The sequence below is a fragment of the Dinoponera quadriceps genome, unplaced genomic scaffold, assembly GCF_001313825.1.
Source record: "Dinoponera quadriceps isolate SergipeBrazil2010 unplaced genomic scaffold, ASM131382v1 scaffold367, whole genome shotgun sequence".
NCBI classification, from domain to species: Eukaryota; Metazoa; Arthropoda; class Insecta; order Hymenoptera; family Formicidae; genus Dinoponera; species Dinoponera quadriceps.
The window spans coordinates 1,981,094-1,998,810 of NW_014554712.1; the positions used below are offsets into that span (position 1 = coordinate 1,981,094).

At 40.3% G+C, this 17,717-nt stretch overlaps 2 protein-coding genes across 2 annotated transcripts in view; one reads left to right on the forward strand and one right to left on the reverse strand.

The window, feature by feature from the left end:
- Nucleotides 1-1,232: 1,232 nt before the first annotated feature.
- On the forward strand, nucleotides 1,233-6,901 carry LOC106741045 (peptidyl-alpha-hydroxyglycine alpha-amidating lyase 1). The gene is made up of 6 exons (XM_014612610.1): nucleotides 1,233-1,717; nucleotides 1,948-2,137; nucleotides 2,202-2,822; nucleotides 2,901-3,317; nucleotides 3,420-3,623; nucleotides 4,819-6,901. The coding sequence occupies exons 1-6, from the start codon at nucleotides 1,619-1,621 to the stop codon at nucleotides 5,025-5,027; spliced, it is 1,740 nt and encodes a 579-aa protein (XP_014468096.1). The 5' UTR covers nucleotides 1,233-1,618; the 3' UTR covers nucleotides 5,028-6,901.
- Nucleotides 6,902-12,237: 5,336 nt separating this feature from the next.
- The window catches only part of LOC106741023 (homeobox protein orthopedia-like), a 34,904-nt gene continuing 29,424 nt past the window's right edge, over nucleotides 12,238-17,717 (reverse strand). Inside the window, exons 5-6 of the mRNA XM_014612580.1 lie at nucleotides 16,648-16,812; nucleotides 12,238-12,698 (exon numbers count right to left, since the gene is read on the reverse strand). Of these exons, the coding sequence (XP_014468066.1) occupies nucleotides 12,352-12,698; nucleotides 16,648-16,812 (512 nt within the window). The 3' untranslated portion in view covers nucleotides 12,238-12,351. The remainder of the gene's footprint in view (nucleotides 12,699-16,647; nucleotides 16,813-17,717) is intronic.

The following is a 17,717-nucleotide window of genomic DNA, read 5'->3' on the forward strand; positions in this document are numbered from 1 at the left end:
CGGTCAGAGCTGATGCCGATGTGGCAAGCGCCACAAACTACGAAATTTTTCTCCTTAAATCGTAAGCATATTTTATTTCATATAACTAAAGTACAAATGCAATCATAAGTGTGTGGAAACTTATGTAATCATAAGTTTCCAAAAAATATATTTTTTAAGTTTATAAAGACTATTATTTTATAGTTTTCATTTTTCGTATCCATTATTGAAGCAACCGAAATTTTTAACGTTATATTTAATAAAATTTAATAATGTATCACATATGCATCGCGCGCGCATACGCATACATACATACAGATATTATAATTGAATAAAATATCATAATATAAATGTATATTTTCATTATGAAATTCATTTTCAATTTATCCTTCTAACTTTTATAAAACTTCCGCTAAAGTTTCGATTTAAACTGAAATTAAAGAAAGAACCAAATATTCGTTTTCGGTCGAAAGTGAAAAAGGTAATATTATTCCTTCTAAGAATTTATTTTGAATATATATAATTTTGTAAGAAAACACTGTTATTTTAAACAGAATAAATTTTTTTAAATCTATTTTATTTGAAGACTAAATTACCCTCCCTGTTTCTCTTTAATCCATTATGCAATGTCGCCACATTTTTATAAATGAAAAAGCTCTATAATTACAAATAATGTCCTAAGTAATAAATATTTTATAATTTTGAGTTTAAAATCGATTAAACAACATTTTGACGAATATAATCGTTCAATTCTCAATTAAAAATATTATTTGTTGACAGAGTTATTGTACGAAACATAAATGGGGCCCATAATACTACTTTTTTCTCTGATATATTATATATGTAGTAGTATAAAAAAATATAACATAGAGCGATAAAATAGTAGTTATTGTAAATATGAAAAATATGATTAACAACATACTTTTTAATCGACTTTTGGAGGATTCTGACTAAAATTTTTAATAGCAACTCAATTTATAACTCAAAAGACAAAATACTTGAAACTGAGAATTATTAAATTATAAAGACCTTAATAAACTTTTAAATTTTTTACAAAAGAAAAGCGAGACTCGAAAAATTCCTCATGAAAACTTTTGTAGAAGTTCGACGAAAATTTGATAAAGTAATACACATAGCGCCTTTATACGTGAGTAATGCGAAACTAGATTCACATCTGTGCTATCGGTGGAAGCTAAGGATGCTCGCAGAATTCGTCATCGGTAAAGCACGTCTCAAAACATTATGGCGTTATGTCTGACGCCACTTGTTGGAAATGTGCACTCTCTTGACACGTCGACATTTGTGCTGCGAAATTTTTTCAAACGCCGCTATTCAGCGATATCGTGCGTGCGTCACGTTCGCAACAGATATATTTATAAACGAATTGAAGATCTAGATCAACAGTGACAATTGATTTAGTGATAGGCTGTCTACTTGTCGTGTATGATCGAACATACTAAAACGTGCAGCATCGACGCGACTTGTCGAAACATCTGACATGGTTCGCTGAAGTATTTCTGTGATTACAAAGTTATGAAGGTCTTTCATACGGTCCAGTATCGTGGACGTTATCGATATTTACTATATTGACGAAATACACCGGAGACACGACAACACCTGATGACGGTTTCGCGAAACGATGACGAGACCTCGATATGACATCGTTTGCTTCGTTTTAATTTTACTTTCAATTTTAATTCACGTCAAGGCAGACGCGCAGGATATTTCGAATGCCCAGGTAATTATGCGAGTACATATGTACATATCTTGGTATAAAGAAAAATGTAATACTTTAGAATGAGGCTTATATATTTATCATCTTTTTCATGATATCAACATATTAACATTATGTACCTTCTTATTTGATACCACATATAAATTGTTAATCTTTCGTAGGAACAGACACTAATCCTGTAAGTACATACATAAGTAGAAAAATGAAAGAAACACTTTCCTTCTGTATTACAGCATTTTTCTGATACAAAATTTAATTCAAATGAATATTTGGAATATCCTGATAATGAGGAAAGAGACAGAGAAGCTGTAGCACAACTGGATCAGATACAGCACTCGAAAGACACCTATTTGAAAGCTAATGAAAATGAGCTTGCTAATCATCCTAAAGAAGAATCGATAACTTCACAGACTTCGAATAAAAGTATGTATTCATCAATTCCTGTAGAGAAACAATGTGATTCACATTTTCTTGTGTTTTTTATCAGACATAGTGTGGGATCGACAATGGGCAGCACAATTGAATTTCACTCAAGTATCAGCTGTTTCTATGGATCCAAATGGCAATGTCGCTATATTTCACAGAGGAGATCGCATTTGGGGGTTTGACACTTTCGATAATGCAAACAGGCTTAACCCCACCTATGGACGAATAGTGCAAAACACAATTATACTTCTGGACAAGAGTGGAAAGACGTTGTTAGAATGGGGCAAGAACATGTTTTATCTTCCACATGGTCTGACCGTCGATCACTCTGGAAATTATTGGATTACCGATGTGGGAATGCATCAAGTATTCAAGTTTGATGCTCAAGATATAGAGAAGCATATGGATGAATTGAAGCGCGCACAATTTAGCACGGAAATAAGCGTGTCTGATCGTCACGCCAGTGCGTCATTCGAAAATAGCGTACTGAAACCATCCATAATTCTGGGAGTAGCTTTTGAGCCCGGTAACGACGAGATCAGATTCTGTAAGCCGACCGCAGTTGCTGTACATACCAATGGTGACTTTTTCGTCAGCGACGGATATTGCAATTCTAGGATAATCAAATTCAATAAGAACGGAGAACGGATTCTGCAATGGGGACGTCACTGGGGTGTTGGAGGTAATAATAAAATTGAGAATGGCGGGAGAGGGGAGGGGGCTCGACAGGATCGATGACATTTAGCTGAATTCATTTCAGGACCTGTTTACTCACAATTACCTCCACCGAACGCGTTCGTCGTCCCACATGCTTTAGCACTTGCGAGCGCGTTAGACTACATTTATGTCGCTGACAGGGAAAATGGCCGTGTCTCATGTTTCTTTGCCAGCAACGGTACATTCCACAAGGAATACAGCCATCCCACTATTGGTACAAAAATCTACAGTGTCGCCTATGCTCGAGAAAAATTATATCTAGTCAATGGACCTGATTTGTACAGACCACATTCTGTACCGGTACGAGGTTTCGTGCTTGACATATATTCTGCGAAAATACTCTCTATATTCGAGCCCAAGGGAGGCATGAATAATCCACATGATCTCTATGTGACTGAAGACGGTGCCGAGATATATGTAATAGAATTAAATAATCACAAGGTTTACAGATTTCTACAAGGTATGCAACGATGTTAAACGTTACTTTTATTTTGTCGCAGATTATAAGAAAATTTCTTTAAATTGATTTGCATTTGGACATATATTTTATATTTCTTTACAGGTGTAAATGATTCTACGCATTCTGAAAATTTAGTGTCCACCAATCGTCGTCGACCTAAGATTCTAATACATCCTGATACTAAAGATGCCGATGCTGAGAAAAGTAATATGACAAAATTGATTTTAGGTCTTGGCTCAGCTGCCATTTCATTTATTATAATATGCGTCGCTATTGCTGCCATTGTAGCAAGATGCCAGAAAAGAGGTAGAGCATATTATTATAACGAATCGACAATTGAATTCTCAAAGCTAGTCGAATAGAAGAAAATTATTCGCTTGGCTGTCTATCTTTGATATTGTGCATGCACATTAATTTAGTTTTTGAATGTGTTTATTAGTAGTAGTTCATCGAATGTTCCTTCTTTCCTGTTTTATTTATAGAAATATTTAATGAAAGTGTGCAAATTAAAAAATTCAAGATCTGTAATATATAATCACACAATGCACAACAGGAAAAAGGAATAACATATTTCTCGACTATATTTTCTTGAAGTTGCAGCTGTGTTTTATAGATCTTATATTTATTTTGTTTTCTTGACAGAGTGACAATTATTATTTGTAAGCATTTGCAAATGCATTAGCAGTGACAAACTTATGTTGTCCTACATGCATTAGCAGTGACAAATTTATGTATGTTCCTACGTTTGAATATCTATGTTGTGTGCTTGTGTTTATTTATCTGAAATAATTCTTTTTCAGGCTTTATATTTCATATGTGCACTGTAGTTAGGATGTACTATATATACTACTATGCATTTTTAGTACTTATGTATTGTGTAAATATTATTTAAAATTTATAAATGTCCTAAAGATATGTCGTAATGTATCATGGACTCTATCAGGTCTCTATGCATTGTACTATATATTGCATCTTTTGTGATTGAACGTATAATAACGTACTCCTTTTTAATTTTTCTTCTCCTACCTCTTTTTACATTATTTATTTATTTCGAAATTTATTCACATTGTACACACAAATATACTTTTTAGTTCAGTTTAAAATTTATTTTATTCCTTTGTACTTCTTCCCCTCCTCCACCCCCTGCACCTTTCCTAATTTATATATTCATCTTTGTTGTATAATTCGTCTTTGTTATTTATTGCATATTGATCGTATCTACAGAATGAGTGCAATTTCTTCGTCGTTTCCAGCATTAATTTCAATGTTAAGAACTGTTGATAACACATCAAAGAGAATAACGTTGCAGAAAGCGTAGAAAATGTAGTTAGAAAATGCCAAATGCCGATTCGAATACGACACACATAACTGTATATACGATCCATAATGGCGGATTATATTAAAGAAATGTTGACAGTCTCACGAGGGGTTTATTGTGGCGTTTCGACGCTTTCTGCATATGAAATCGAGCGAATGTATGCTTACTTTTTGATTTATACAGGATGTTTACTCACGATGCGGAAGAGGATGCGTTGGGAAGCGGAAAGACGGGAAAACTTCAAGCTATCTAGTTTGCTGGAGAATCGCCGAGGCCGGAGCTTCAAGTTCTTGGAAAAGCGTCCGAACACTCGCGACTTTAACAAATTAAATACGGAGCCGGAAACGTCGGAGGACGAGCATCCCGAGAACAGCCTCGCGAAAGTTATTTAAAGCGTTTTGCGTGAACGCCAAAATTGCGTCAGTATTACCGAACCGAGACCACGGATTCGCGCTCGTTTGCTCACTAATGTTCGACGCGATCGCGGAATGGGCGCGAACTGTACTCTCCTTTGAATTCTGGGAGCGTTAGTGCCGACGATTGCCGAGTGGGCCCGAGTGCGGCCGACGATAACTCGCGAAGGTACGTCGGCTTACTTACGATCGCATGTACAGGGTGAGTTATTTGACATTACCATTTGGTGTAACGTATTTACCATGAAAGATTTTAGCAGAAAAGTATTAGAAATAGATGGAGAGATGCCGCGATGTATGCGAGGACAAACCAAGCCGCATAAACTGAAATTAAATATGTAGATCAAGTTATAAAAAATCACATTTTTTATTTGTTATATTTTTACTGAACTTAACGTTTGTATCTGCATTATACTATATATATATAATTTAATCTTCATATACATTAATTATTCTCTTACTTTCTATTCTTTCAAATGTTTCGTAGTTAACAATTAATAATCAGTTATACTTTATTAAGTAAAAAAAAGTCAAACGATACATAAAAAAATTTACAAATCAGAGCATTTTTTAGGTAACAGATGATTAGATGACGAAAAATTGTTTAAGACGGTAATGTTAATAGCTTAAACTGTGTATACATTTCATAATAATCATGCACGTTTTCGCTCGATTGTTAATATGATAGCGTTTGCATTTTTGAGCGATGTTTTTCCAATTTAATAAAAACTTGATCGTTATACGAGATAATCGTGCATAAAAACGAGACTTACCTGGAACGAAGGAAATTAAATCCTGTCCTTTTTAATAATTACAGGCTCTCATTCTTATTTGCTCTTAAAAAGATACATAAAAAGATATATAAAAATACGTTCACTTTGATTTTCATTGGTAGAAATTATTTACATATATTTAAATAAAATTAATAAAAATAAAACAGAACATCTTCACAAATTTATCAAGTTTAGTCGATTTCTCATGAATATATAAATAAGTGCAGCTTTAAAGACAGCAGACTTATCGATTACTTTTAGACAAGGACAAGTTCGATGAACGTGTTTGTCCTAATCCGTAGTAGTATTTACGGAAGTTCATATAAATAGCCGTGCTTTATGACAACGTGCCTCGAATTTTTCCAATTGCACACAGTGCATACGTACGTGCGTGACGTGCAAAACTGAAGTCTAAAGCTCGATTAAAAATATTCTTCGTATTTACCCTTTCTGAGTAAGATTTGCTCCTATCGCAGATAAAAGGCACAACGTCTGCTCGAACGATGTCTTCACGCATGTTGCGACACACTGTTGTTGAATTGCATTTTTTATTCGATTAATTATTCCCTGATTTATATTACATGACTCACACGTAATACGTTGCGCCAACATATCACTACGGAATGGACATTGATGCGAAATTTGAAGGGACACGATTGCTCGAACATAAGATCTTATCCAGAACTATTTTCCACTTAAATCTATCTAGCATATATATTTCTGACGTGTATATGCAATGTATATCGCTGATATTCGAAGTATTGAATTAATCTGTGAAAGACTGCATGTATACATACGTTGTTTCCACAGAGTCGACTTCATTTATCCCTTTCGATAGAGAGTGCTCGGTGTTAATTTAACAAAACCCGTTGTCTTCGTATCTCCATCGTAGCATATTCTACGAGCCAATGAATAAAATATACATACGCTCAATTCAATCCTATTTCCGCTTTGTGACGAGCGCTAATTTAGATCGATATATCGTAGGTATAATTTTAATTTCTAATTAGATTTTTCCCTTTGTAACTCACAGTGCAACAATACATTCTCTCTGTACAATGTAAGGGGGCGTATATATATAATCCATATGTATCTACATAAATATGAAAATGTATATTTTCAAATAAAAGTTGAGTGTTTGTACTACCCTACTGTACGTATACATATGATTATTTAGTAAGTACCGAGACTCGCTTCAAGACACTTTGATCAAAACGGATTAAGTGATCAGAGAGGGTGTTCGGGAAACGAGGGAAAAATCGATCGGTATTTTAGTAATGATTTATTTTACACACTTAGTTGACCCCTATACACAACTATACAACGATGAAAATTAAAATTCTGCCTATTTTACCGCTAATTAAGATCGTCGACGATAATGATTTGTGATAAAGATGCAATAAAGTCAGTCGATTCTCTCCCGATTCGCGCGAATCTGAAGAATCGGGTGATCTCTGCGTGATTGCGCGATTTGACTGAGTTAACTTCGACGCGATAAACGATTAAAACGTACAATCAGCAGAGCCCATGTATGTTACAAATCACTTATAAAGAGCGACGCCCGCACCCGCCGCAAATTAAGAAAAGAAAGGAAGGGGAACGTCAACTTTCTCGCTCGCGCTGGAAAAAATCTATCTACACACGTACGATAAATTAAATAAATACAGGGATTGTGTTTTTCGCTTAAAACGGGAGGTATCACGATCATCAAGGACACCGATCGAAGCTCTCAAAACCGTCTGAACCGAGAACGGGGCGAAACGAGACAAGTTAACTGCGCGGGCGTAAATTGGCGCGTCATTAGTGGAAGAGAGATGGGTGGCAATATGAGATATTCATTCCGTTCTTAACCCATAAAAATTTAAATAATTAATTATGCGTTTTACACTCCTGATATTTCGAATTTTATGATGCGTCGTCTTGAAAACGGCGTAGATGTCAGCTGTCACGGAAGAAAAGATTTTGCTGACGCAGCTAATCATAGCGTTTGGCTGAAGACATTTTGCTGCTGTAGCTGGAAATTTGCTCCCGTAATTAGAACTTTGGTTACTGTTGTTGGATATATAGGTGCCATGTCTGATACATATCTACTGTAGTTAAACAGGTGTCCATATGTTATAACGGAGTTCAGTTAGTATATGGACACCTACAAGTTTGGCTACAGTAGGTATATATATATGTATATATATATTAGGCGTAGTACCTATACACCTAGCAACAGTGACCGAAGTTTTGGTTGCGGAAACAAAATATTCTCAGCTAAACCATAATTGGCTGTGACAGCAAAATCTTTTTTCTCCGTTCTTGTGCGAGTCGAAAACTTTGACAAGAAACAAAATTGCATCCGATCTCATATTTCCACCGTCGTATACATTATTCTCCAGAGATATCCACGTAAAGATAACCGATCAGTTGAACATCAGAATTCTCGAGCAAAAAATTATTTTCCGACCAGCCGACGCGATTGATCCTGACGCGAGAATCTCCGCCTAGCTCGTCAGCGACACGCCAATTTGCACGCGCAGCAACGCAGGACGAAGCGCTCTCTCTCTCTCTCTCTCTATCTCTCTCTCTCTTGCCGAATACAATAGCTCTTTTTTTCTTTGCGTGTTAAAAGAACGCAGGCTCAACGACGAGGTATTGCACGAAGCATTCGAAAATAAGGAACCACAAACACTCCGATGAACATCGTAAGGTCTTGCTTCTCCGTCCCAGGACGACAGGACGAAATCGTGAGGGGGGACGTCACCGCGACACCGCGCCACCGCGCTTTTTTGTACATTAAAAATCGTATACATTCGTAGTAATACACTGACAATTGCCTATCTGTTATTCCATATTTATCGTTAGGTTTACCTAGATCTACCGTAAATTCGTAACTAGAATAGTCGACTCTTCGCGGTCGCTCGCAAATCTACCACCGGTACCGCTCAGAATATCTCGTGTGCGGGCCGACGTCGCCGTCGAAAAAATGGACGGCCGGCCCAAAATATATCACAATGTCCATGTATACTCGCGTTCGATCATAGTGTTGATATCATCATACTCATTATACCTTTTTTATTATTATTATTATTATTATTATTATTAATATTAATATTAGTATTATTGTTATCGTTGTTGTTATTATTATACTTGTAATAATTATCATTATTACTATCATCATTATTGTAATTATTATTGTTGTTATTATTATTATTATTATTATTAGATGTATGTTTTATTTACAAAACCTTACGTTTCGATGACAACAACGGAACAATGTGTGTATACTTATAGCGTACCATAAAATCCTCCGAAATTGTGACATACGAATTTACGCTAAGATCGCGCGCATTCTCATCAGCGTGAGAAGAAGAAACACATTTCCGAGAGAAATCAAAGTGCACCTCGTTGCGCGACGAACGACGTCCGCTCTGTTCTAACTCGGATTCGTCGAGAGAAGCCGGGGACTTTTGCGATACGAAGAAAGAAATGATCGTATCAATAAGTTAATAAGTGTGCCACGTATCTCTACCCAAGCGAGATCCCGCGTGACCACGCTCGTAACGCAAAATAATAATATCGAGACGAGAAAGACTAGGTTTTCATTTCCTTGTCGTTGCGCGTATTAACATATAGAGTTCTTCGTTCGGCGGACAGAATCATTGAGCGGCAGATTCGCGATCGCTGTCTAACGTTAGAAGAGAATAGGAACGACAATTTTCAGTTGTGCACAACTTCTCAAAATCACAAGTCCGACAAGTTTCTTTTGCAGGAGTTTCCCTCTAATTGACAGTGCATATTGTAAGGAAGATTAGCGTTTGCTCTACGCTGTCCAGAAAGCAATTCTAATCTCTCGTCATACACACACACGCATACACACATGAGGTAAGAAGCTCTGTCTCCGAACAGGCGAAAGCTTCCGGTTGTTATAACGTCGACGAACGCACGATACAAGGATTCTGCCGCCGGGGAGAGAAGCGAAGGCTCTCGGAAGTTCTGTACTCGCTCAAACTCAGGATGCCGTCGTGATTCGCGCTCGAAATCATAACAACAAACGTTCAAAGTTCCGTAAAAAAATATCGTTTCCGAAGCAAACGACTATGTGCGCGCGTACAGCCTCGTTAAACGCTATTTGCGATGCGAATTGCAAGCCGAACAGCCTGTGAACGAAAGCAGCACCGTCGCGCTTGCGAGTAATGGTGATTGCGATGATAATCCATAATAATACCCTATCACGTCAATATTTTTACTATATTTACAATGCCGTGTGTGTGTGTGTGTATATATACTATATATATACTATATGTATAATACTAAGATAACTTGTCGTATACATCTCGTTGCACCTCGCCACGACTTCCGCTTTGATCTCGGCACGGCTCGGGGCGCGACGTGCATTATCGCCGCGTCCGACAACGTCGTGAAGCGAGAAGCGCCCGCTTGAGAGGAAACAAGTGCAAATGAAGATCACGTGGCGGAAACCCACGCCTTAATCAGTTTGTCACATAGTCACTCCTCGGAATGCGGTTAAATAATTTACAATTAGCGAGGTCTTAATCTCATCGACGTTCCTTTAGCGCCGGCTAACGTACAGACACTCGAGACGCCTCTAACGAGGGCGAAAACGAGCGGAGTTTAACGACTGTGCTTTTTAACCACAACGGATCGCGCCACTCGGTCGCGAGAATCGGGATTCGTTGGTTCATTCGGGAGAAAATAAATCGACACGCGCGCGTGCGAGCACGTGGAGTTGATCAAATCGTCCGACGGGCACTCGGTGATTATATCAATATAAGCATATATGAAGTAGCCACTCCGATATATTTTTTTTTTTTACCAGAGCGCACAGCGCCAACCCAGGGCGAGTCTGTTCGTGAAGCTAGTCATACTTGTTTACAGTTTAATCTTTCCTCTTCGGGACGTATCGCGATACTCCTCGTGTCACGAGAATCACAAATCTGCACAGGTCGCGGGCTGCCATCCTCTTTCCGTCAATGACAGCTCAGCAGCGCGATTATTAAATAGCGTGTTCAATCTCTCACTGGGAATAAAATATATTTCCAATATCGTGACGGAGGGGATATAATTTGGTTATTGACATCCGGGCTCTTGAGATAACTCATAATAACTGCAGTGGACTTTACAGTGTCGAAGAAACGCATGGTAATATATTGAAAGCAGTCGTATGGGGAGAAGAGATCGACGGTCAACCGCCGTTGTCGAGCGGCGTTATTGAAACCATCGCGACGGAGATCAATTTTTGAATAGAAACGTTCGTTTGGTTGAATAATTTTTCGTCAATCGTCGTAACGGCTCTGTCTGAGAGAAGGAAACTGTTCGACTTTCTGTGAACCACCTGAATGGAGAAACGCCAAAGATACCGATGATACGCCAATTAAAAGTTCCACGTGATTTGGCTTCCTCTACGAAATATTAACTAACGTTCCCGACTGCTCAGATTTAAAGGGCATTTGACTAGATTAGATTATTACGTGTCAGGCGAATTTTTACTCGTTACATCAATTTTAAAAAATTTCGATTTTGAACGTTATCACACGACCACTCTCATCGTTCGCGTCTGCCCTCGTTCTATTTCTATATATCGAGTCAATGATTAGTCCAATATTTAGCATAATCGATAAGACACATTCGCAGAAACTGTAGTCTATGTGATACGGTATGCTACGACACAGTCCCCGGGAAGGCTATGACGAGAATCTGTATTGTACGCGAATCGTCGCTGTCGATGCTGCCAGCAATTCCGATCCTCTACCCTGACTTCGATTTCGCAATTAACTCATAGAAGAAGAGTACTCCTTTCGCAGACTCCTCGCGTTACTCTTGTACCTGTTTCTGCTGGCGGAACACTCTATATTACAACGAGCTCGCATGGCCTCAAGAATACAGAAATTCTGGCGTTACGTCGAGTTTCCGCAATCGTTAAGCTATTATGTATTCTTGCCGACTAGCTGTGAGAATCTCTACCAGTTGAAACACTCGTATACACACACATACGCCCACGCACACGCACACATGTACACACGTACACACGCCCACCCGGAATTATCTAACCATTCTAATTCCGTCGTTATTTGCCGCGCCTCACCGGCCTCGTGTTAGATTCGAAACGCCGAGCGATTTCGGACCTCCGCCAATCATCCAAATGATTATTACGATATGCCGTCGATCTTGATCTTGCCGCACTATCTTCACGATTAAATTCACGATGGACCAGCTAGATCAGCTTGCCTAATTGCGCTTTCGTCACGCCCTCGTTCCCCCGTAGTAGAATCAGTCACGAGAGCACAATGTTCGATCATCTCACGATGCTTTCACAGAACAAAGAGACAGATAGACAGAGAGAAAGGACAGATAGACAGGAAGAAAGAAAAGAAGAGAGAGAGAGAGAAAGAGAGGGGGGAAGAGAAAGAGAGAGGGAGGAGTACTCGTTCCATGGGATTACCATAAGCTCCTACCGGCCGGCAGTTTCTCTGTTTTCTTTCTTTTCCGTGGAACTGAACGATTAGGACGTTTGGACCGACGCCTTAATAAACGGAACTGTACTCCATGTCGTGGGTGTACTGAGGTGGTCCTGGGGGTGGCGGCGGCGGCTGTGGACTGTATTGTTGCGACGCGTCCGAGGCGCGGCGTCTGAGCGCCGCGATGCTGTGGGCGCCTCTCCAGTCCGACGCCTCGTTCGCGCTCACGTCGGCACCGACGCAGGAAACACCGCCGCCGCCACCGCCTCCGCCGCCGCCGCCTCCGCTACCGGAAGTCGTACCTGGCGAACCTTGACCGCAGTTCAGGCTTGAGCCCATCCCGCCGCCCTGACCGCCACCCACCGAGGAACTACCCGGCGGCGAGCCTCGAGACGCCGACACGTGAACGCCGCCTGAAAAGTAGAAGAAAGTGACGATTAAAGTGCGCCTCTTCGTGGGACAATTGGATCTCATTAGTGTCGGTAAATCGATGACGGATCATTTAAACGATCGCTCGGGACTACCGAACCGACTCCTAAATTATTCTGTGAATTTACAACTGGACTTCCGTCGAGAAAGTTTGCGATTTCGCAGTGCCAAATAGAAAATATATTTGCTTGTGAACACAGCGAGGTAATAAAGAATAAATATTTACGATGATGGAGTCTCTCTCGTCCACGAGTCTCTCTACCAGCGTGGACGAATTAGGCTTGCTCGCACCCCCCGGTCAACTCAGGTAGAGGAGAAGCAATTTACAGGTGCGATATCGCAGGTGCAGGAATGAGCGAGCGAGCGTTTCTCCGTTCCTCCGCAGAAGATATTAATACGGTAGGCTGACAAAGAGCCGTTGGGGTGCGTATGCTACCGGTGTCGTAAAGTCGTTTCCGCCTCCTCGCGCTCTCCACGCTGGTGGGCTCGAAAGACAACGGGGAAAAGGGACCATTTTACGACGTTGTTGCTCCGAACACAAGTTTGCGGAGGACTACGGCCGGCCGCCGCTTTTCAAAAGCCGTACCAAGGAACGAATATCTAATAGCGACGATGTATGTGATTTTACGACCTTTAGTCCCCTCCCCCTCACTCCCACCCTCTCTCTCTCTCTCTCTTTCTCCTTTCTCTTTTCATCTATCTATTTAATTAACTATCTCTTTTTAAAACTTGATTTAACTACAATCTTGCAGAGCAGCGCGAGATGCTCATCAATGCACTTATCTCTCTCTCTCTCTCTCTCTCTCTTTCTCCCGACAGCATCTCTCTCGATGAACAGCGTGTCCGCGATTACATAAGATCGACAAAGTTCCACGTTTAAGAACAAAACCGAAGTATACGCGTGTATGTAAACGAATATCGCGATCCTCGTTTCGAAATGCGTTAGAAACAAATACGAAATTCGTCCTCGCGCGTAGTTCTGGCGAGCGTTGAAGTCCGCGCTTGCAGAAATCACGCTGGTTTTAATAGCCGTAGCGACCGAGATACGCGACTTTCACGCCGCTGGCGTCGCGGTGTGCTTCGAAAATTGGGCGTTTTGAGACGCGTTAATTTACACGTTATAGAGGCTTGTTTGCGACCGGCCGACTGTGAGTGGCCGTTGTAGGAGAGACGCCAAATGGAACTTCTCAATCGACTAGCTACCGCTTCGGCTTCGGTGTCGTCGGGTTACATTGCAGTGCTAATCATCATCGGTAACCGAAAAATAACGCTCTGCTCTAAAAGCTATTTGCTCTATGTATTATCCGCGAATAAAGGCGAATAGCTGGCCACGGGCTACGAACTAGAGACGTGTTCATCTTAAAACCGCCGCGTTCGTGCATACGCACGCACACACGTACACACTGGCGTGCTCATGGAACGACGATTTTTTTTCCTCTCGAGTGACGTTGCTTGACGATAATGCCTGGTAATTGGCACTGTATAAACGTTACGTGCGTCTGCATACACAGAAATACACACATACACATACATGATCTAGATGTACCTTGCAGCTAACCTGTGAAATCACATTGCGCTGGATTTTACCATAAACTTCTTTCAGGAAAGTCAGATTACCGCAGAAGCCCATAATAGTACAAGTGTTTTATAAGTGTTTTATAGACATCCTAGGAACGTCTTAGGAATATTCGAGTATCTCTGGGACGTCCGTAGGATGTCTATTGAACCTTTGTGCTACATGGGAAAGCGCGGAATTGGATTATTATACATCTTTGTGAATTTCGTGCCGAATGTGTACTAATGATCGATATATTTCTTATCGAGGAAAAAGAGTTCCACTTTACGATAACGTGATTATTATCTTATAATTACAGTGATCTTGAAGGCGTTTGATATCACTCTCGACTGTTCTCTCGCGCACAACTTGTACTCGGTGAGAGAATCTGATGTGCTCGTGAAGATTTGTACCGTTTCGACGGATTTGTCTTCAGGGTTGATGACCTCAGTGCCTAAAGCATGTACACATCGATACAAAACGAATTGCTCTATTCGTGCGCACCGATATGTGCCCGATAAAGACGACGCTCGATAGTATATATTTTCCTTGAAGTACATGCAGTTTATTAGTTGCTGTGGGATATGCTTAAATGGAAAAAATATTCCACCGTGGAAGACAGCAAAATTCTTTTTCTTTTATTATCGGTTTTCTTATTATCCATCTGTCTCGCAAACTCGTTATTTCTCAGATTTCACGAACGCTGTGATCCATGCTGCATCGTTTTTCGTGGACCGTAGGAAACTATGATCGTTCGAAATTCGAATTCGCAATTTTGTATTACGTAAATACATCGAGTGTCAATATGTAACGAGCGACACGTTGAGCCCCATTACAGTGTATTCAACAATTCGACGTAGTCGAAAATCGCAACAGTTTATCCGACCGTCGGATAATCTCTATAAGTCTCGCGAGAAAAAAGAAAAAAAACTCAATATATATATTTCGATGTAGAAGCATGACCTTTCTGTATTGAAGTGAAAATCTCGCTTTCACGCGTCTCAGTGTAGAAATTGCAGCCGCCAGTTGCCTTACTCAATAGCGATTCGGTGAGAGGAGGAATTTCACACGCGATTTATCCCCCGAAGCACCTTCGAGGGTACAAGGTCCCCGGGTAAGGTGAGGCAGAGCGTAACTCAACCAAGACAGGTTGCATCGAGATGTTATGGTAAACATACAGCGAAAGATCTCGCACCTAGGTGCGAGACCGGGCTCGGAGTTTGCCTGCGTAAACAGACGGGAGGATGGAGTTTATGTTTCTGTCTCAAATTCCTTACGTGCAAGCGCATAACCCCTTCGGACCTTAATGCACCGTAACGTTTAACGACTTCGTCAAAGAGACTTCCACGACGCGCTGTTTGCGCGCTGTCTTTTAGAGGACCACGGTCCAAAAGTTTGGCAAGACGATTATCGGCGCGCGTATAAGCGGCCAGGTCGTATAAACGGCGCGAACGTCGCCGAGACGTTCTCTGGGTGTGTCTACTCGCGTTCTCGCACATCGCCGTCAGCCCGGCAACAGCTCGTGCTACTTGAATAAGTGGAGAGAAATACGCGAGAGGCGTTACATTCGTGCTCGAGTCGTCTCCGACGTGGCGAGGTGCGACTCTACGACGTTTCTAACGTCTAGACACAGTTGAACAATCTGTGCACGTAATCCAGAATTCGTTCTTAGAAAAGCCGTGGATAGTGAGGAAATAAAGACAAAATTCTTCGGCCGCACCTTCCGAAAAGTCGCTCGCATTGCAAACAAAGTCGTATTAAACGTATGCGCGTGATTTTCTAAATTCCATATTAAAAAAACTGGAAGGATAGAGATTGAAAAAATTCTAGAATAAAGTATAACTCTTCTATTTGAATGTTTGACGATGTATTCGTAGAAAATCAAATTTTAAACTCACTGAAAAAATTCGAATTTAGAGAGTAGCCTCGCGAATAGCAGTGTTTTGCTTTGAAAAAAACGTAATTTTTCACTTTTTATTATTTTAATCTACGACTGATAAAGCGATGAGGTTGAAAGATAATTCTAACGGGGAAAAATATAACTTTAGTACTTGTTCGAAAAATATATATTTTTTTGGACCGTTAAAGAGACGTTTTGAAATGTCCGAAATAGGTGTTTTTGTGAGAAAAACATATTTTTGTTGTGAAAGTATTAAAAATAGTTTATTTTTTACTTGTGAAATGGTAACATCAAATGGTAATTTAAAGATATCGTCCCGATCTTAGTTTATTTTAGCGTTAAATTTAAATTTATATGAATTCTTTCGGTTAATCGAAATCAGATGACGTCGGACGATAGTTTATCCGTCAAGTACTGCAATGGAAAAGCTATCCCAACTGTAGCCCATGATCTCTTACGAGAATTCGCCATAACTCACCGATAGAGTTGAGTCCGTAACTGGTATGGTAGACGGATTGCGACGGGCTGTTGATGGGGAGCCCGGAATTGCCAAGATTCAGGCTCGAGCCCAGGCTTCCCGTGCTTTGTTGGCCGAGTTGCCCGAAACTGCTCATTGTCATGCCACCCTGCAGTTGGCCGAGACCTGCGGAGATCGGTGAGTGCCGATGAATGCGCGAAAGACAATTAATACAAGTGCGAGATGCTACGGACGCGGGACGCGAAGAAACCGGGAAGGATCGGGTGTCGTCGTCGTCGTCCTTGTCCTCGTCGTAGTCGTCGTCGACGCTGTCGGTGAATAGCCGTGGGGCCGTTAATACGCGTAAGTAATTTCAGCTGTCTCAGCTAGTGGACGGGCGAAATTAAATTAGGAGGCGAGCATCGTCGCGACTTCGTCTACGAGAATCGGTGTTTCCTTCACGCGTGTTGCTTCTTCTCGCCCGCTAACGCGCATACAAGACGCTAATCATATCGTACACAAAATGACACGGCGAATCGCGGTTGCGATTTGCATGAGCGCGCGCGGTTAATGTGTCTCGATTAAATCGTGCTTTCGAAGGTACTCATGTATGTGTGCTCGCGAGTCGTTCTCGTTGCACCCGCCGTCGCGGACATAATGGAATTTTTAACGTTTATTATATTTTTTTTTTTACAAACAAAAAGAGAAGAAATTTTGTGATGAAAAATCGAACTTTCGTCTTCGAATGTTAATAACTTTAATCAAAAGTTAATATTTTAAAAATCAACTACTACAAAGATTAGATAATCTAACTAAGAATATCTATGCAGAACTACAATTAAATCAGTCTAGTAGTTCCTCAAAAAGACATCTTCATAAAATCAATAATGTGATTAGTAGAAAAATTCATGGAATGCTTTCCAGTAACTTGGGTATATGTAGCCCTTTAATATGTGTTTCGTACATTTTGTTCAGTCGTTCAGGCATATATATATATATTATATATACTATGTTGAAAGTTTGAATATTCATATTTAAAGACTAAAACAAGAAGAATGCCGAAAGTTAGGTACATGTCCAGCCGTTGATAT